This window comes from Pristiophorus japonicus, chromosome 5 (genome assembly GCF_044704955.1).
Source record: "Pristiophorus japonicus isolate sPriJap1 chromosome 5, sPriJap1.hap1, whole genome shotgun sequence".
NCBI classification, from domain to species: domain Eukaryota; kingdom Metazoa; phylum Chordata; class Chondrichthyes; family Pristiophoridae; genus Pristiophorus; species Pristiophorus japonicus.
Window position 1 is genome coordinate 281,731,099 of NC_091981.1, and position 20,613 is coordinate 281,751,711.

The window sequence follows — 20,613 nt, forward strand, 5'->3', positions numbered from 1 at the left end:
GAGGGGGGGGGAAGGAGGCAGCCGTTCGTTCCCGCGGGGGGGGGAGGAAGCCGTTCCCGACGGCGGGCGGGGGGGGGGGGGGGTAAACGGCTGCCTCAACTTTCTGAGGCTTCCTGCAGCCTTCTCACTGCTGCAGGAAGCCTCAGTGCTGATGGCAATGTGCTTTTATTAAAAAATTTTCAAAAATTAAACAGCTACAAAGAACTACAAAAATGGCCGAGTGCCAATGTTTCCTTCACACTGCGCGTGCGCGAACGCTCCAACGCGCACGCACAGGGTGGCCAGCAGGAAAAAAACTAATTTAAATGGTACCCGCCCCCTCCCACTTACAAAATCGGCGCGAGTGGTAGGCTCCGCCCCCCTGGGCGCCACGCCAAGCAGACATGGAGCTGCAGGGCGCTCCAGAATCGTGCGGTTTTTTTCCGGTGCCGTTTTCGCCGCGAAAAACGGGCGCCCAGCTCGGAGGGGCGCCCGTTTTTTATCGTGTGGAAACTTGGGGCCTAAAAGTGGACAAGTCCCCTGGACCTGATGGCTTGCATCCTAGGGTCTTAAAAGAAGTGGCTGCAGAGATAGTGGCTGCATTGGTTGTAATTTACCAAAATTCCCTGGATTTGGGAGAGGTCTGCAAATGTAACGCCCCTATTTTAAATAGAGGCAGACAGAAAGCAGGAAACTATAAACCAGTTAGCCTAACATCTGTCGTTGGGAAAATGCTGGAGTCCATTATTAAGGAAGCAGTAGCAGGATATTTGGAAAAGCATGATTCAATCAAGTGGAGTCAACATGGTTTTATGAAAGGGAAATCATGTTTGATAAATTTGCTGGAGTTCTTTGAGGATGCAACGAGCAGGGTAGATAAGGGGGAAACCAGTGGATGTGGTGTATTTGGATTTCCAGAAGGCATTTGACAAGATGCCACATAAAAAGTTACTGCACAAGATAAAAGTTCATGGGGTTGGGGATAATATATTAGAATGGATAGAGGATTGGTTAATTAACAGAAAACAGAGAGTCGGGATAAATGGGTCATTTTCGGTTGGCAAACAGTAACTAGTGGGGTGCCGCAGGGATCAGTGCTGGGGCCTTAACTATTTACAATCTATATTAACGAACTGGATGAAGGGACTGAGTGTAATGTAGCCAAGTTTGCTGATGATACAAAGATGGATGGGAGAGCAAATTGTGAGGAGGACACAAGAAATCTGCAAAGGGATATAGACAGGCTAAGTGAGTGGGAAAAAATTTGGCAGGTGGAGTATATGTGGGAAATTGTGAAGTCATCCACTTTGGCAGAAAAAATAGAAAAGCAAATTATAATTTAAATGGAGAAAAATTGCAAAGTGCTGCAATACAGAGGGACCTGGGGGTCGTTGTGTATGAAGCACTAAAAGTTAGTATGCAGGTACAGCAAGTAATCAGGAAGGCAAATTAAATGTGGGCCTTTATTGCAAGAGTGATGGAGTATAAAAGCAAAGAAGTCCTGCTACAACTGTACAGGGTATTGGTGAGGCCACACCTAGAGTACTGCGTAAAGTATTTATCTCCATATTTAAGGAAGGATATACTTGCATTGGAGGCAGTTCAGAGAAGATTCACTAGACTGATTCCGAAGATGAGGGGGTTGACTTATGAAGATAAAATGCATTTTACTTCTCTAATTTCTCTCATAATGTCTTCTTTTATCATGTTATTATCAATTAGCCATCTCCTGTTCTCCACTAATACAAAAGCAAAATACTGCGGATGCTGGAATCTGAAATAAAACTAGAAAATGCTGGAAATACTCAACAAATCAGGCAGCATCTGTGGAGAGAGAAACAGAGTTAACATTTCAAGTTGATGATCCATCGTCAGAACTGATAAAGAATCTTCGACTTGAAATGTTAAGTCGGTTTCTCTCTCCACAGATGCTGCCTGACCTGCTGAGTATTTCCAGTATTTTCCATTTTTATTCCTGTTCTTCACTAATCACTTTACAGGTTATTCTTTTTCTTTTTATGTGTTTATTAACAACCCGAGGGTCCCCCCCCACCCCCACCCCTTCTCTTACTCTGTTCCTTCATATATGTGGTTCATCTGTAATAGGTTTTGTCAAAGAGTTATAACTGAAACACTTCATATGCCACCTGGCATTAATATACATTCACAAGTTCAGTATTAAAGATAATAGAATGACATTTTATTTTTTAGTATTAAATTGATTGTAATTTAGTCTAGGTTATAAATTGGGAAAGTATTTAATACCACTAACGTTTTTAGGTGAATCAATCTTCACTTCTTTTTAATAGGTCTATTTATCTTTTTGAAAATACCACAATCAGTATGCCAAGTGGTGATGCACTACTTTCTAATCTAGAACCTATACACATCACAGTGAAGCAGAAGGATTCAGATTTTACCCTCAGCTCACTTGAGCATCTGATATAAACCATGTCACTATGAAAAGGCACTAAGCAGAAGTCACAGATCTTTCCAAGAGCAGGAAGGACATTTTTAATGCAGTGTCTCCATCAAGCCGCTTTCTTGCATCTTTAGGCCCTCTTGGATGTGGCTACCTCAAAGGATGAGAGAAAAACTGGAAGGCAACATAACCCCAGCCTCTCTGATTCACCTCCTACTAGCCAATTACAGAGCGCCATAGGAGACCACCTGCCTGTCCACTCTCTCCAAGGGGAAATGATTTGTGGGATGGAGGAACCTAAAAAAGAGGACCAAAAAACAATGTGGACTTAAAAATGTGTGAATTTCATATTAGTCAGGTGCCAATATAGTTAACTGTAATTTATGTATATTCAGGTATGGTGTTATTTAACTAAACATTGGGTCAAATTACTTACTTAATTTAGGGGCTTGAAAGGCCAAGTTTCAATATATTAGTATATTGCTAACTACTGGAACTAAACCTTAAAATTTGCATTATTTAAAACTTGTTTTCCAGCTCCACTCTGTGTTGATGAAACATTTCAAAATTGACATTTTTAAACATTGATTTCAAAGATCATCATTACCTTCTACACATAACCTTGCTGTGCTTTTGTCATCTATGGCATCACACATGTAGCTGCCTTCATCTTCAAAAGCGACACTATTAATAATGAGCTTCCTGTACACATCTTCACTCACAATCTCGTATTTTTTACTGGGATGAAGCTCTTTGCCTTTATAATACCATTTGACAGCAGCATTTGGCCTGGAAACCTTGCATTCAAAAATGACACGATGTTTCTCTATGGCAATCTTCTCTCTTAAAGGTTTCACAATTTTAACCGGCAATTCTGAAACAGATATGAGAACAACTGCTTGATATCTACATGAAAACAATGAAACAGTAATACTAGTATGTTAATGGTTAAAGACAGATACTGTTTCTCTCAGCATTGAACAGGCACAGTGACCATGATGGAAAAGGAGAACCACTGGATGAAACAACTGTCTGTCATTTTTATTATAGTGAATAGTACAGTAAATGGCCCCAAAATTGCAGTCCGCGATGTACCTCCGGAGTGCGTCGCAGACCTACGAAAAGAATATGCACCGACCTGATGGCGTCCCTCCTACGTATACTTGCGCTCTGACGCTGCAATGGCCCATGGATCCTAGGGGCGCAGCCTGTGCGGAAGCGTACCTGGGATCACGTGGGCCTGGTCCTCCAATCAGGAAGCAGAATTAGATTTTACATCATTTCAGAAGGGAATCCCGTAATCAGATTTAATTACAATTAGCTTCATTCCAGCAACATCACTACACCTTAGTTCTGTTAGTAAAAATTTAATTTTGCTGATAATTATTGACATCTTTAAAACTCCAATCTTCGTAGAAACAAGAAAATTAACTCAGTACAATTAAACTATCCGATTTCAAAAATGAATTCCACAATCCCACTCTCTGAGCAATAATCTCGTTTGCAGAGAGCACTGATAGCACTGCAATATTATAGTCTTCATTCTCCAAATCTATAGGGCTAGAAATTGTGTTTTTGGCGCTAATTGCGTTTAACATCATTTTTTTAGTGCCGAAATAGCGTAAAAAAATAAACGCACAAAATTGGCCAAACGCTTTTTGATGATCGCTATAGTGGTAAAATTGTGTCGTTTTCAAAAACTTTTGTGTGCCAAAACTCAATTTTTTCGGCGTTAAAAAAACACCCATTCTGCGCTTGCGGCAAAATGGTTTTTTTCACCAGTTTTTTTCTTCCGATCCTTCTGGCACCTTCCAGGTCACGTGCAGGGCGTGTATGCGCAGTACGCCTAGGGCTGAATCAGCCATTTTTGAGAGGGGATTTAAACATCAGCAGAGTTCAGCACAGTTCATCAAAAATTAAAAATGCAGGGTGATTCAGCAAAGAAGAGGACCAGGGAATTAACTCAAGATGCAAATGAGGCCCTCATCACTGCTGTAGAAAGCAGATGGGGGGGGGGGCGGGGGGGAGGGAGATCTCGATGAAGGATCGTGGAAAACTACACCCAGCTGTTATGGTGCGTGTGTGGAGAAGTGTGGCTGAAGGGGTTTCCTCAGTGGACTCTATCCAGAGGGACCATGTCCAGTGCAGGAAGAGGTGGAATGACCATTGCAGGGTCGTTATCGAGTAAATAATATTTTTATTTATCCACTCCAATTACTTAAATTGTAAATGTGACACATGGTGATAACGCTAGGCTTAGTGTTGTAACATATTTGCCATGAATGATCGTCACACATTATATTTCTGCACTTCGATGTTTTCCTGATGAACCATGTGCAACTACCAGGGCCATTAAACAGAGGACTGTATTAAATGCACGCAGTATGGTATAAGTGCTTAGATGTGCATCTGTGTGTGCCACAAGAGCAGAAGGGCCCTCTGTTAAAAATTTGTATTGCCTTCTTTGCAGGAAAAGTTGTCCCACAACTGCCGAGAGCAGCGGAAAACAGGCGGTGGTCCGGCAAAACTGGTCCCACTCACCCACCTGCGTGGCAGGTTTGATGGGTGCCTCGCAGAGATTGACTACCCGTGGGGATGCTGACTCCACATTGGAGAGTGAGCGTAAGTGCTGCAAGATCCACGGTCTGGGTTGGTTCAATGTTATGTACTATCTGTGGGCTAGGTTTCAGTTTATGCGATGGACTGATCTGCGGGCTAGGGTTCAATTAATGCAATGTACGGTCAGTCAATGTACGGTCGGTCAGTCATCGACATATAATACAGTAGTGGAGATCCTTCAAATAAGCCTGCGCTATGTGAGCCGACTGATGTTACCTGCCCCTTACCCTGTTGCTAACCAGTCTTCTGTTGTTTTCTATTTTGCAGATGTGGATTCCGAGTCATCAAATGCAGTAGGGGAAGCCCCCAGCTTGACGGATGCCATGGTCGAGGACACCGACCTCAGCCCTGCTGAGGAATGCCCCCGCTGGCCAACATTGCAAAATTATAGAAAAAAATTTAGCGCCAAAAACACACTTTTACCGCGAAAAATGACGGTAAAACGGACACATTCCTGGCCAATTTCTAGCCCATAGTATTTCCTAAAAGTTTTACCTTTAACTCGAAGTAAAGCTCTGGAAGTAGCAGTTTCAGCAACAAACTTGATCTCTGCAGCATCTTCAGTTTTTACTGATTTAAAGAGCAGAATATGGGTCCTTCCTGTGTGCAAAATATTTAGTTATGCTCTATATCAGCAACATGAAAATACATAAAGTGTATATTTTTTAATCAGATTTTGCACGAATTTCTTCCTTTATGCTTTAATTTGTATGTGCTACCTTCAATTCTATGTTCCAGCAACAGGGAGCATACTTGCTTTGGGATAATTTACTCATTTCTATTGCTCCCAACTAAAACATATTGGTGGATGTGATGGTTTACGTCACCTCAGCAAAGAATATAAGAACATAAGAATTAGGAACAGGAGTAGGCCATCTAGCCCCTCGAGCCTGCTCCGCCATTCAATAAGATCATGGCTGATCTGGCCGTGGACTCAGCTCCACTTACCCGCCCGCTCCCTGTAACCCTTAATTCCCTTATTGGTTAAAAATCTATCTATCTGTGACTTGAATACATTCAATGATCTATCCTCAACTGCCTCCTTGGGCAGAGAATTCCACAGATTCACAACCCTCTGGGAGAAGAAATTCCTTCTCAACTCGGTTTTAAATTGGCTCTCCCGTATTTTGTAAGAAAAGTGGCTGTATCTGGTGACCGTCCAAGGAAATTGATTAGTCACATTTAAGGATACAAAGGACAGAGATGATGTGTAGCAGATAGCATACAAGTGAAATAATTTAACAAATAATCCACCATTCTTCACTTCCATCTGCACTTGTTAAATTATGTTTAAAAACATCAGATCTTCTCCATATATGCCTTTTTAGTCTGATAGCATACTCTGGGAATTTACAGCAAATTGCAAGATCCTCACAGTAAAGTAAACCGAGAACAACCTTACTTGTTTACCTACTAGAGTGTGACTGGAAGCTGCAGTGTGCAATGTTACGTTTATCAACATCTGCAGCACATTTGATAAAAATAGAGTAATTCTACAATGCTGGATTTCAAATGAACAGTGCAGTTGAAATGACAGATACTCATTTCAAATGAGACATTTGAGTTAAAAACTGTACTACTGTTTGTTCAATTCTGTCATACGGCCTGGTTTAGTAACTGATGGTTGCAGTTATGGATTCAAATCAATTGCTGCACAGTGCAGGTCCTAGCTGCTACCTCCCAAATTATACTGCAGGCTGAAATCTTAGTCTGACAGTCAGGAACGAACTCAGCACATGGTCCATACCTGGTCGGTAAAATTTTAATGTTTTGAAAGCAGAGATAGGATTATCCACTTTCTCAAGATATTAAAATAAAACTTAGCCCAAGTTTATAAAGTGCCAGACAATCCAATGGACCACCTGAGCACTTTATAAATCCTGGACTGACATTGCACTGGAGTTATATTCAATGTGGTGTCAAACCCAAGAAATGCGAGATGATCTCCCTGCTTCACGGTGACACAAAAATGACACATTAACTTCAATCAGAATCTGGAAACACTCGCAGTAAAAATAACCTTCAATTTTAAATATTTCCCATCAGGTAACAGTCTTCCTAAGAAAGTTTTTTAAAAATTCATCAAGGTGGAGGAAGTACTTTTCCCTTTAAAAGTAGTTCCCCTTTTCCTTTAATCACACAATTCTCAGTACAGCACCGTAGTTTTGTATTATAAGCATCTAGTGGCAGACGAAGAGTACTGCAATAGTTCATGTACTTTTTCTGACCTCCAGGATCTGAAAGTTAAATTAATCTTCTGTTTCGGAATTGAAAATCAAACTTAACTGGGCCTCAGATCTATGCTTCAAATTGACTTAAATTTTTTAACAACTTTTTTCTCATCTAAATGTTCCAAACCAGAAACAATATTATTTGAAACATTCATTTGGATAATAGCATATCCCAATTCTAACAACATTCACGTTAAAGTAATTTATGGAATTAAGTCACAATAAAAAAAGATTCTACCTTCCTGACGAATTTTGACGTTTTCTCCAGCCCTTATTTTTATGTCATTCTTGAACCACTGAAAACCAACTTCATCATGTGAGATTTCACACATGAAGGCAGCACTCTCCTGTTCAATCACTTCAAGGTCTTCCAAGGGCTTGATTACTTTGATGTCACGAGCTAACAAATAACACAAAAGAAATCAAAAAGTCAAAACTACATCTGTTTGAAAGAGACAGTTATATTTTTGCTGAACGTATGCATTTGTCTATATAACAACAGTGACTACACTTCAGAAGTAATTTTTAACTGTGAAGCACTTTGGAACATCCTGAAGGCATGAAAGGTGCTATATAAATGCAAGTTAATTTCTTCTTTCTTTCGGTTTGTTGCACCTTGATTTAACAAGGATATATCCTTCCAGTTCAGTCTCTGTCACTTCTGCACACTCGCCCTCCCTATTTCAGCTCTCTGCCTCTTCAACCATGTATCCAAATGGGTCTCCCACAGCAACTGTGCCTGGCTACTCAAGCCCACCTTTTTCTTCCTAGCTCTTACTCTCAGGCCTCATCTTTGTTATCTCGAACACATTCTTTATTAACTGCTTTAGTGCTCTTCGGTGTTTCCATTGGCTCTCTGCTGCTCTCTTTCACTACTATGTTCTTACGTAATCAATGAGTTGTAGCAGAAAATTCCGTATTCATATTCTACTAACTCTCCAAGTAGTGATATTTTTTCTCTAATCTTACCTTTTAGTATTTATCTTAAATGTGTGCCCCTTATTACCATCTGGTTGAACAGTCTCATTAGTTACCTTATTATAACCTTACATAATCATGAAGACCTCTATCAGTTCACCACCTAACCATCTCAGATCCAGTGGAAAAAACTCAAGCATGTATTTGCAACTGAAATCCCTCTTTTCTGGCAACATCCTAATGAATCCAGTTACTGCTCATCGCCAAAACATTATATATGCTTTTAATTTTAAACGTTATGGCGTACATCAACCAATTCTTAATCTACCCATGGAATAAATCAATGGTGGACTCTGCAAAACCAACAATAATCCATTCCTTTGGTTTAGTATCCTGTTTGGTATCACTCCTCATTCTTATCTGGTAAGGTCCACTTTGCATTGTAGATGAAAAATGATTAAAAGTAGGTTAACTGCACATTCCATGGGGTGCCCCACCCCCAACAACAAGCTTTGAGAGAAATGCTGAAATATACAAGAAATTATACACACACACATACACACAGATGTTTAGTTGTATCATCTATTATCTCACATTACAGCTGGAATCAATTGGACAAAGAACAAAGTAACCACTGGTATTAAAATTAATGATTTAATAACAAAAATATAAATCATGGTCCGATAATCACTAATCACGTACCATGGACAGTAAGCATGGCCGTCGACTTGCTATCCACTGCATCACACGTGTACTGCGCTTGGTGTTCATTTCCACACTGGTGAATGATAAGGCTCCTTTTCCTTCCTTTAGAAATAATGTTATATCCTTTCCCTGGTTTAATCTCCACATCACCCTGCAGAAAATTAAATCGTAATGGTGAGGTATACTGATGTGCAGCTGGAAACTATTAAACTTAGCTATTAAGTTGCACAGTGAGATGGAGAAGATCAAGAACTTCATTCGCAACTAGAAGATAAATTACCGGGACTCTAAACTCCTCAAATTGCCTATCACAGTTGCACAGCTTTAATTTCTTTTTGAAAAAAATAAAATAAAAAAGGAAAAACCTACAAATGCTGGAAATCTGAAATAAAACACAAAATGCTGGAAATACATACAATAGATCAGTCAGTATATGTAAAGAAAAAGATTTTGAGGCCTCCCTTCAGATGTAAATGAAGCATTAGGGCCAGAAATGGTGGGGTTTGATGTACTGCCCCATTCCCACCAACAGTATGACTTCAATGGAAAAGTACAATCGGACGCACTGTGAATCGGGCGACCAATCTAATTTTGTCAGTTTCCTGCCAGGCGGATTAGGTTAATGTTACACCCAACTGAGTTGGTTTGGCAGTACTTACTGCTGTTTTTGCTATTGATAATTTTGTAGCAGTCTCTGGTGAAGCTCAGACTCAGACCTGTTAGGTTTGCCGCTTTTTTCAGTAATCTAAAGACAGGCAAAGCCAGCAGTGAATGCTGGGATATGTTTGTAGACATGACAGATGCTGCTCTGAACCCCTGCCAGATAAAGCAGGAGGAACATGCATTTTTAATTGCACTTAATCCTGGCAACTTGTGCAGTCTGTGAAATTAAGAACAGGCATAACTATCAGACAATAAGCTTCATCTTATATCCAGACCTGGACTGTGAGACAGGTTTCAGAAGGGCTCTGCAGTTACAGGAGAAGCACTGCATATTTTTATGTAAACAGAAGAGTACCCCATGGATATCCAGTTTAGGTCACAAGGAATGTCACTATTACACCCCATGACACGCAATCATACGAGTATATATCAGGCAGTTCAAGTCAACTCTAATAAAAGCAAGATGCAAAGACCATTTGTGGGAGCTACTGAAACCACTAAATCTAATTAAGTTGTCTACAGAAGACCCAATTTCCTAGCAACTGCTGGCAGCTACTGAATTACTCTGGTGACTAAGGTCATTTAAAATGTAAGAGTGAACGGAATAGAATCAGTAATACCTTAACAAAAACAACTAAAAGAAGCAGAAATTGAAATGGCATATTTAGTAGTGAAAGAAAAAGTGAGGAAGAGAATTTTCGATAACAAAATAATAGTTTTAGGGCCCGAAATTGGTGAAAGCTAAGTTCTGCCCAAGTACCTTCCAAAGGACCGCTGAGATCCCGATGGTATTTTGGGCGGAAGTTTCATGGAAAAATCTGCGAAAGACCACCCGGCGGCAAAAATGGCACTTACGTGCCAATTCTGAGCGGCAGCGGGCGGTAGCTCCCATTCTTGGCGGCAAATGCAATCCTCGGCAAAGTATAAGCGAGGATTGAGTCGGGCCCAGGGAGGGGGGAAACTGATGAGATAAAAACATTTCTAAACATAAACAAAAAAAACAAAATCCTTCAGGGAGCCCCATCCACCTGGATCTCTGGAAAAAAAAGTAACAAAAAGTGGACTAACATTTTTTTGCAGATCTTCATACTTACCATTGAGGTTAGACCTGCCTCCACGCGGCGGTCTTTTCCCCTGCTGCAGTGGAGGACGGCTCAGACCAAACTGGCAACTCTGCGGGCGGGAGGACTCTTCTGCGCGTTGTAGCTGGCACACGCCAGCGGACGATACCGAGCGGTCTTCACTCCCCGCCGACGGGTGGCCTCCACCAAACTCGTTCAGGGCGGAGACCACCCAAAAACCAGGGAGACCACCGAGTGGACAGTAAGTACACCAATTTTAGGTCCTTAATTGTGAGAGTGAGAGCTTTTGCTAGAATCAAAGAATCTTACAGCACAGAAGGGGGCCACTCAGCACTTTGAAAGAGCTATGCAATTAATCCCCGCTCTATAGTATACTCGCAAATTATAAACTACAGACAGCCTTCAATGCAACAAGCTCCGTTACACTTTAAACATGGAACACAGCTTGTTGCAAAGCTGTTTTATCTGGCTTGTTCACCGAGTCGGTGCTTCACCTTTTGCCCCAAATTCTCATGAAGTCTGTGTATGTCAGTTAGTACGAGACAGCAGCAGATTTTGTGCAATAAATGGCTTTTGTGGAATGGGGAGCAATTTACCCAGCACGCATAGCAGCAGAGAAACTGCTCTATCTCTGGTACTGAATGCTTGCACAACTCTATCTGAGAAATCTAGGATAAGGGGATATAGATATCAAATTAAATGCAAAAGGTTTAGGACAGAAAGGTGGAGAATCCTTTTTTTAAACAGAGAGTTGTGAGGCTGAGAAATGTACAATCGGAGCTAGCAATTGAAGCAGAGACCATGTCAGCATTTAAGAATAGGTTAAATAATGATTGAAGGAAAGGATAAGGCATCTGGAAACAAAGTGGACACTTGGGAACAGAACTATATCTACTATTACTACTGCAAAAAAACATTCTCAACGTCTGTGTTCTTGCAAGCTAGCACCCCATCTGCAACCTCGCTTTTCTCTTCAAAGTTGTTGAAGGTGTTATTACGTGACTATCTTTCCCGCAATCCATATTTGAATCTCTGCAATTCAGATGAAAAGTCATCGATCTCCACAGATGCTGCCCAATTTGCTGAGTGTTTCCAACATTTTCTGGCTTTATTTCAGATGGTTTACAACTTCAACAGCCTATCCAACCCCAAGCTGAGCATCCAGGCCATATCCTCACCATCGCAAGCACTGCCTACCTCTCCTTGCATAACATCGCTCACCTCTACCCCTGCCTCAGCTCATCTACAGCTGAAAACTTTATTCTTTCACGAAACTAAACTATCGCAATGCTTTCTTTGCCAGCCCCCTATCTTCTCCCCTCAGTTCTCTATTAATGCTTGTAGCGTCCTGTAAACTACTATGCGCCCAAGTAAAAACTGAGCTGATTTGCCCATCAGATTTCCTGTACGTATCTTCTTTCCAGCCGTTCCTACGACAACCTGGCAGCGGTCAGAAGCTCGTTGTAGTCTTGAAATTGTGCAAGAAAGAGATAGGTAAATGTCTCCATTAACATAGTTGACAAAGAAATTTTATTAAACCTTCATACATCAATATGCACATAAAATTTAGTAGGGAAGCTTTGGCGAAGAACAATGCCTTAACACTCCATAATTGGCACATCAGCTGTGCCACTGGGTTACCATTGATATCCAAGTCTATTTTCCTTCATAACACTTGGGTTGCAGCTATCATTAATTCCTTCTTTTTCTATTTACCCAACTTCCTCTGATAGTAGATGGATTTTTTTGTGTATTCATACCTTAAACCATTTAACTTCTGCGTTGGCTCTTGAGAGTTCACATTCAAAAACAACTTTATCTTTCTCTGGAACTTTGATATCTTCTAAAGCTTTGGCAAAAGTCACCGGAGGCTCTGGTAAAAAAAAAAGAAGAAAATAACTGCAACTGGTGCAAAGCATAAAAAGTTGGACCTCTTGGTACTTGTAAAACTTCACTTTTAACCTTTATATTGTTAGCAGAGAGAACTGCTCCATTTGTTATTTTAAACCAGCATTTGAATGTTCTGCAGCCACTGTCATCAGATACGTCGTAATTGCAGGAACATCACATGACTGCACCTAGAGGTTTAAGGCCACAGCCATCCCAACAGTCACACCAACCTCGACCTGCCATCGTTCCTCCTTCACAGTGAGTACTTAGACACAGCATTAGGCTAAGAATTAGGACATGCACTCTGTAGAAGAATCAAGGGGAATCATGGCCACTTACATCACTTCATCAGTGTTAATAGCACAAAATAAATATTGATTTGGAGCTGGGAAATAGTGATTCAGCTCAAGTAGAGAGAATTTGGCGGCTGCAAAGTGGGAGATTTAATCAGACAAGGTTCATCAGTGGGAGGAGGTGTCAATTACTAGAAGTAGTTATCAATCAGAGTTCCACTCAAGTCTCACTGAACATCAAATCCCTCCATTCCTCTCTCTTTGGGCCTGCAGCTCTATGGACCATTCTCCTTGCCCTGCTGCATGCCCAAACTCTTTGGGTTAAAAATTCGTTACAGCCCAGTTTGAGGCAGTGACACCGCCTGGGCAATAATGTTAACGCCGGGAGATGTTTACCGCCTCCAACCGGGATATTCACTATTAGCGCCCCAAGAGGGGAGTGGAGCGTTCCACGCTACTCTTAGGGCGCTATGGGGCAGCAGCGCTGCAAGGATAACGAAGGTCTGGATAGGAAATCAGCATCTCAGCGCCTAAAAAGGGGAGGTTAGTTGGACCATCCGAAAAATGGGAGAAAGTGGAAGGGAGTATTGGAAACATCAGCAGCAGTATGTCAGACCTCACAGAATCACAACAATGTTAAAAGATTTTACACTGACCCACCTGCTCCTGCTTTATAATATCGCCCCAGGAGGTTCCATAGAACGCCTGCTCTCCCCGTCAGTGACGGCACCAGGCGCTACAGCAGGCAAAAGGAGTGAAGTTCTGGATCGCGGAGCTAACGTTGCACTCATGACGTCACCAAGTGGGTGGTGCTAGAGTGTGCAGCACTGAGAGCGTCGCCGCTAAATCACCAATGAAATTTGCGTCAGGCACTAACAGCGCTCGGGCGGTAAGCGTATAGCGGTCCGTTAGCATCCCTCTCGGGCATTAACGGGTGACGCTAAGCAAACAAATTTTTAGCCCTTTAGATTTAGAATTGATCAGCATGCAGCAAAGAGTGATAATCTTGAAGACTTTTGTCTACGCTTCTTGCTAGGCTGGTGCGTTGGCAAAAATTCAGAGAGCAGGCAATTCCGCCCACCGCTCAAGTGTAGGATGTGTTTTCCGGGGTTAGCTAATTTTCATGATCAAGGGCAGACTGCTGATGGAGATCCACAATGACTGAGCACAGACAATAGAGGAAGCAAAAATCACAGGAAAACAGGATGTAATCCTACTTTTTCTCTTAAGATCATGACCTGCTGAGTTTCTTGAAGGTTTGCAGTTGCAATTGCAGGCAGAAAGAAAGACTTGCATTTATATAGCGTCTTTCACGACCACCAGACATCTCAAAGCACTTTACAGCCAATGAAGTACTTTTGGAATGTAGTCACTGTTGTAATATGGGAAACATGGCAGCCAAATTGTGCACAAGCAAGATCCCACAAACAGCAATGTGATAATAACCAGATAATCTGTTTTGTTATGTTGATTGAGGGATAAATATTGGCCAGGACACCAGGGATAACTTACCTGCTCTACTTTGAAATAGTGCCAAGGGATCTTTCATGTCTACATAAGAGAGCAGACGGGGCCTCAATTTAACGTTGCATCTGAAAAACGGCACCACCAACAATGCAACGCTCCCTCCAACGCACTGGAGTGTCAGCCTAGATTTTTGTGCTCAAGTTCCTGGAATGGGACTTGAGCCCACAACCTTCTGACTCAGAGGCAAGAGTGCTACCCACTGAACCATGGCTGACACCAAGAAGAAGAAGAGAAATATATTTTCACATTGTGCTGTGTAAGAATTCAAAGAGTAATCTGGAGAGAAGAAACAGAAAAAATTGGGAAATTTTAATGAATGGCCTCAAAGACACGTAAGGGATTTTTCGCAACCAAATTTACAGGATGGAGAGCTAAAGGTGCTCCTTCAGGAAGTCATGAAGAAGAGGACAGGGAAAGAGGTTTCTTGAGTTTGGTGATGGCAGCACAGTATCTTAGACTGTGAGAGCCCCCTTCACAACCCTCTGATCAGCAGTTCAGTGCCACAACAATGAATGACCCGATGAGGATGGGCAATGTAAGTTTGGGCATTTGAAGCTTAACATAAACATCTGTGCTGCCTTGTGTGTTAACTTCTTGCTACTCAGCCACTGGACACTTGAAAAGTGCTCAATGCTTGCCCAAGTTCCTCTCTGCTTTAATTCACTCTGATGCCAATTGTGTCTGGTCACGTTACCGATTAGAAGCATCCTTTCTCACTCACTTGAATGATCAGCATGTCTGGCACTACAATACTCAGTGGGAAGAAACACCATTATGTCTCTCACACTTCTCATGTTACCCTTGCAAGATTGCAATTTGAGGAAAAGCAGCATATAGGCTCGAAATCTCTTTTCAAGGGGAGGTCATAGAGATTCTCACAATGTCCGGGCTGAAAGCATGGGAGATGGTGAAGTGGGAGAGCAGGTGCCAGTTGAGGATTTGTCAAACTGCTCCCGGGCTCTCCATCTGGCACTGATTATACAGAACGCAAAAGCAAACCACAGCAGGATCAGGCTCTATCCTATTAGGCAAGTTAGCAGATCGCCTCCATGTCACTTTGTCATTCTTATTTTCACTTTTTTCCACGCCACTTGGAATTGCAGCAGCAATTGCGAATATTTCAGGAGTGTGGCTTTACAGACTCAAAGATAGAAGGAAATAAAAGAATGCAAGAGGTTCAGTGCAAAAATAGAGAAATGGTCCCAGTTAAATATATACTTCAACAGCAACTGAAACAATAGTTCATAAACTCCGTACTTTCATGCAGCAGAATTTGGCTGTATGGACAGGAGGGACAGAACCTGCCTACACTAAACCTTTGAAAGCTACAACAGCATTATCCAATAATGGAGGGTGACATTTCTGCTTGCGTTCCATCCAGCTTGACGTCTGTTTGGGGATTTTTCCACCTGTTCCACTGGGTGGGCACCTCTAGAACGTCACTACTGACACATGGTACCAGGTTTTAGGACAAGGTCACAGTTTGGACAAAGCAGTGGGCGGCTTTTCTGTCCTGCTGCACTGCGAGGTCAAAATCTTCAAGAAGTACTCCAAAGCAGGTCACGTCTGTTGAGCAGTTGTGTGCCCATTTTATGTGGGCGAGGTGCACACTGGGGAGCGTCTCTACCAGAGTTATGAAATTTAGTGCGAGACATCATTTGCATAATTAAGAACTTAAATGAGGCTTGTGCAGTCTTATTTTGGCCCTCGAAATTTCACATTGCAAAATGCTAAATTGTCAACATCATCATAGGCAGTCCCTCGGAATCGAGGAAGACATGCTTCCACTCCTGAAGCGAGTTCTTTGGTGGCTGAACAGTCCAATACAAGAGCTATAGTCTCTGTCATAGGTGAGACAGATAGTCGTTGAGGGAAGGGGTGGGTGGGACTGGTTTGCCACACGCTCTTTCCGCTGCCTGCGCTTCATTTCTGCATGCTCTCGGCGATGAGACGAGGTGCTCAGCGCCCTCTCGGATGCTCCTCCACTTAGGGCGGTCTTTGGCCAGGGACTCCCAGGTATCAGTGGGGATGTCGCATTTTATCAATACCTGTCACCAGCAAGATTCCATTGCTGTCAGTGAAGTCTCACAAAACTGATCCTCAAATCTCACGATTTTGTAGTTTAGTATGAACATCCTTCATACAGTTTGGAAATCTTTCATAATCATGTAAATTTAAAGAGATGGATGGAAGTGCAGAGGATCATTTTTCTATAAAGTAATTAGGAAATTTTCTGTGACAGCAGTCTTTTTCAACCATAACAGCACAGTCTTCAGTATTAATTAATCACCTATTTGGTAATAGGCTTCAGGTCTGCCAGGAGGTGGCACCACAACTAAACTTTACCAACATGTCAAGTCTTTACCAGCTATCCGCTAGTTTATAACGCTAAGTGTCTGCAGTTGTAGTTTTACTGAAAGCCTCATTTTTACTAGGAATCCCTCCTTGCTTCACAATTTGATAATTTTAAACACGGTTCACTCAATCGTAACAAAGTTATTAATGATTAATTAGCTACAGCCATTAAAGGATCATGGCATTATTTAAAAAAAATGTGCAGGGAGCATAGTTCAATTATTTACTACAGCAAATATAGCCTTCAGTGATAGATCAACAAACACCAAGACAGAAGGGAAATGTTATTTGCATGTTCATGATGATGTTGTTTAATGAGTTATCCCACTGGTTGTACGGATTTAAATTGTATTACTATAAAGTTATTTTTAGCCCGTTTAGAACATTTTAATTTATTTTTCATAAAATTACATTTTGGTTTTAAATATTTAATTAAATGGCATTTTAATTAATTTTAAAGATGTAACGTTTTATTTATTTGATGTGTACATGTATTTTTGGGGTATTCCCAATCATGCATTTGGGAATTCCATACATACAGAATCCCCATAATTATGAATGGGGGTTCCCTTCTTTCATTTGTTGGGCCAGCCTAATTGTTACACTTAGGATACAGTAATCCTAAGTGTAACAATAGTACACTCTTGTGACCAGAACCATACATTCATGTCATTCTTCAATCTCCTTAAAGGCAGAATGAGCAAACAATTGGTGAGGCAAGGGCAGGCGAATATTATTAAGCTGCTTTATCACACCGCAAATGAACAGTTACCATTAGACTTACAATTATCCTCATATAATGATATGAAATAAAGAACACTCCATGCTTCTCCATATCAATGAGTCATCTGGGCATTGGAATACATGAGTAAAGGGGGCCGAAATTGCCCTCCGCCCGAAATGGGGCGCACGCACCGTTTCTACTGTTTTTACCGCCATTGTAGTTGAGGTGACCTCTTGAGCAAAATTCCGCTCTTTGGCTTTTGTTCTCAGGCGGACTGGAAGTTCCTCATAATGGGAGCGGCAGTGCGGCGGTGAGTACACGAGAGGGGAGGAAGTTGGGGTGGTGCGGAGCGGCAGCCGCTGTCAGTCATCAGTGTAGCACTGACGACGTCATTACGGCGCCGCTTCACCACGGCTCTCCCCTTCACTTAAAGGGGGGAGCCTGCGCGATTTTGAAAGTTTGGTCCATTGGGCTACCAGGGAGTGTTTCGGCTGGGGCAGTGGCCTGGCACCCAAGAGAGTGTACCAGGCTGTCCGTTGGTGACCCGGCCGGACCGGGGGACATAATTGTCGGCCCGACGTGGCAGTCGGCCGACAAAAAAAAATATGGCGGCAGCGTGTCCTCCCCTTTAATGGGAGCCGCACCACCATTGCACAAGACCACAGCCTCACTGCACAATCGGGAAAAAGCAGGTTTTGGCACCGCCTGGCAGAAGGAAGATTTTCACGGCGGAATTTCACCATCCGGGGGGCGGGGGAACATTGGCGGTGCGCACTTTGATGACGCACTTAGGACGGATCAGCAGCAAGCAAGAGGGGGAGAAGCGGGTCACCGCCGGGATACCACAGGAACGGAATTTTGATAATGGCATCCATTACACAAAAAGTTGGTAGCCATTGCACTCCAACGATTTCTGCTGTTAAGAGGTCTTAAGGAAAGGGGTAATTTTGGCCCCAAGAAGTTTTACTGCAATTATATAGGGCCTTGGCGAGACCACACCTGAAATACTGTGTACAGTTTTGGTCTCCTTACCTAAGGAAGGAGATACTTGCCTTCGAGGGAGTGCAATGAAGTTTCACTAGACTGATTGCTGGGATGAGGGGATTATCCTATGAGATGAGATTGAAAGTTCATGGCACCATGGCCTGCTCTGCTGCACAGAAGGGCAGGAAAAAGAGTGGGAGAGCGATAGTGATAGGGGATTCAATTGTAAGGGGAATAGATAGGCGTTTCTGCGGCCGCAACCGAGACTCCAGGATGGTATGTTGCCTCCCTGGTGCAAGGGTCAAGGATGTCTCGGAGCGGGTGCAGGACATTCTGAAAAGGGAGGGTGAACAGCCAGTTGTCGTGGTGCACATTGATACCAACGATATAGGTAAAAAAAGGGATGAGGTCCTACGAGACAAATTTAAGGAGCTGGGAGCTAAATCAAAAAGTAGGACCTCAAAAGTAGTAATCTCGGGATTGCTACCAGTGCCACGTGCTAGTCAGAGCTGGAATCGCAGGATAGCTCAGATGAATACGTGGCTTGAGCAGTGGTGCAGCAGGGAGGGATTCAAATTCCTGGGGCATTGGAACTGGTTCTGGGGGAGGTGGGACCAGTACAAACCGGACGGTCTGCACCTGGGCAGGACCGGAACCAATGTCCTAGGGGGGAGTGTTTGCGAGTGCTGTTGGGGAGGAGTTAAACTAATATGGCAGGGGGATGGGAACCAATGCAGGGAGATAGAGGGAAACAAAATGGAGAAAGAAGCAAAAGACAGAATGGAGATGAGTAAAAGTGGAGGGCAGAGAAACCCAAGGCAAAAAACAAAAAGGGCCACTGTACAGCAAAATTCTAAAGGGTCAAAGTGTAATATTAAGGCAAGCATGAAAGCTCAGTGCCTCAATGCGAGGAGTATTCGGAACCCAGAAGAGGGCTCTGAGCTAGTTAGAGTGGGTGAGAGCTCAGATGAACAGGACCCCAAGAATGAATGCAAAAGGCAGGAGGCAACAGTGCAGAGTAGGACTGGGGTAAGTGTAAACCACAAGGTGATAGGGAGGGACAATATGTATGAATATAAAGGGGCTGCAGGAGGGGTCAAAACTAAAAATCATGGTTTAAAAACTAGTATTAAAACACTCCACACACAGCATTCGAAATAAAGTAAATGAGTTGACGGCACAAATCATTACAAATGGGTATGATTTCGTCATTACAGAAACGTGGTTGCAGGGTGGCCAAGACTGGGGATTAAACATACAGGGGTATCTGACAATTCGGAAAGATAGACAAGAAGGGAAAGGAGGTGGGGTAGCTCTGTTAATAAAGGATGATATCAGGGCAGTTGTGAGAGACGATATTGGCTCTAATGAACAAAATGTTGAATCATTGTGGGTGGAGATTAGAGATAGTAAGGGGAAAAAGTCACTGGTGGGTGTAGTTTATAGGCCCCCAAATAATAACTTCATGGTGGGGCGGACAATAATCAAGGGAATAATGGAGGCATGTGAAAAAGGAATGGCAGTAATCATGGGGGATTTTAACCTACATATCGATTGGTCAAATCAAATCGCCTTGAGGAGTAATTCATAGAGTGCATACGGGATTGTTTCTTAGAACAATATGTTACAGAACCTACAAGGGAGCAAGCTATCTTAGATCTGGTCCTGTGTAATGAGACAGGAATAATAAACGATTTCTTAGTAAAAGATCCTCTCGGAATGAGTGATCACAGTATGGTTGAATTTGTAATACAGATTGAGGGTGAGGAAGTAGTGTCTCAAACGAGCGTACTATGCTTAAACAAAGGGGACTACAGTGGGATGAGGGCAGAGTTGGCTAAAGTAGACTGGAAACACAGACTAAACGGTGGCACAATTGAGGAACAATGGAGGACTTTTAAGGAGCTCTTTCATAGTGCTCAACAAAAATATTTTTCAGTGAAAAAGGGCAGTAAGAGAAGGGATAACCAGCCGTGGATAACCAAGGAAATAAAGCAGAGTATCAAATTAAAAACCAATGCGTATAAGGTGGCCAAGGTTAGTGGGAAACTAGAAGATTGGGAAAATTTTAAACGACAGCAAAGAATGACTAAGAAATTAATAAAGAAAGGAAAGATAGATTACGAAAGTAAACTTGCGCAAAACATAAAAACAGATAATAAAAGCTTTTACCGATATATAAAACGGAAAAGAGTGACTAAAGTAAAGTTGGTCCCTTAGA

General features: G+C 42.3%; 1 protein-coding gene across 32 annotated transcripts in view; it reads right to left on the reverse strand.

Annotated features, from left to right (window-relative positions):
• The window catches only part of LOC139264722 (obscurin-like), a 571,531-nt gene that overhangs the window by 446,941 nt on the left and 103,977 nt on the right, over positions 1-20,613 (reverse strand). For all 32 annotated transcript variants that reach the window (XM_070881692.1, XM_070881694.1, XM_070881707.1 and 29 more), the window contains 5 exons: positions 12,380-12,492; positions 8,872-9,025; positions 7,490-7,651; positions 5,516-5,620; positions 3,009-3,275 (listed from right to left, as the gene is read on the reverse strand). In XM_070881692.1, coding sequence (XP_070737793.1) covers positions 3,009-3,275; positions 5,516-5,620; positions 7,490-7,651; positions 8,872-9,025; positions 12,380-12,492 — 801 coding nt within the window. The remainder of the gene's footprint in view (positions 1-3,008; positions 3,276-5,515; positions 5,621-7,489; positions 7,652-8,871; positions 9,026-12,379; positions 12,493-20,613) is intronic.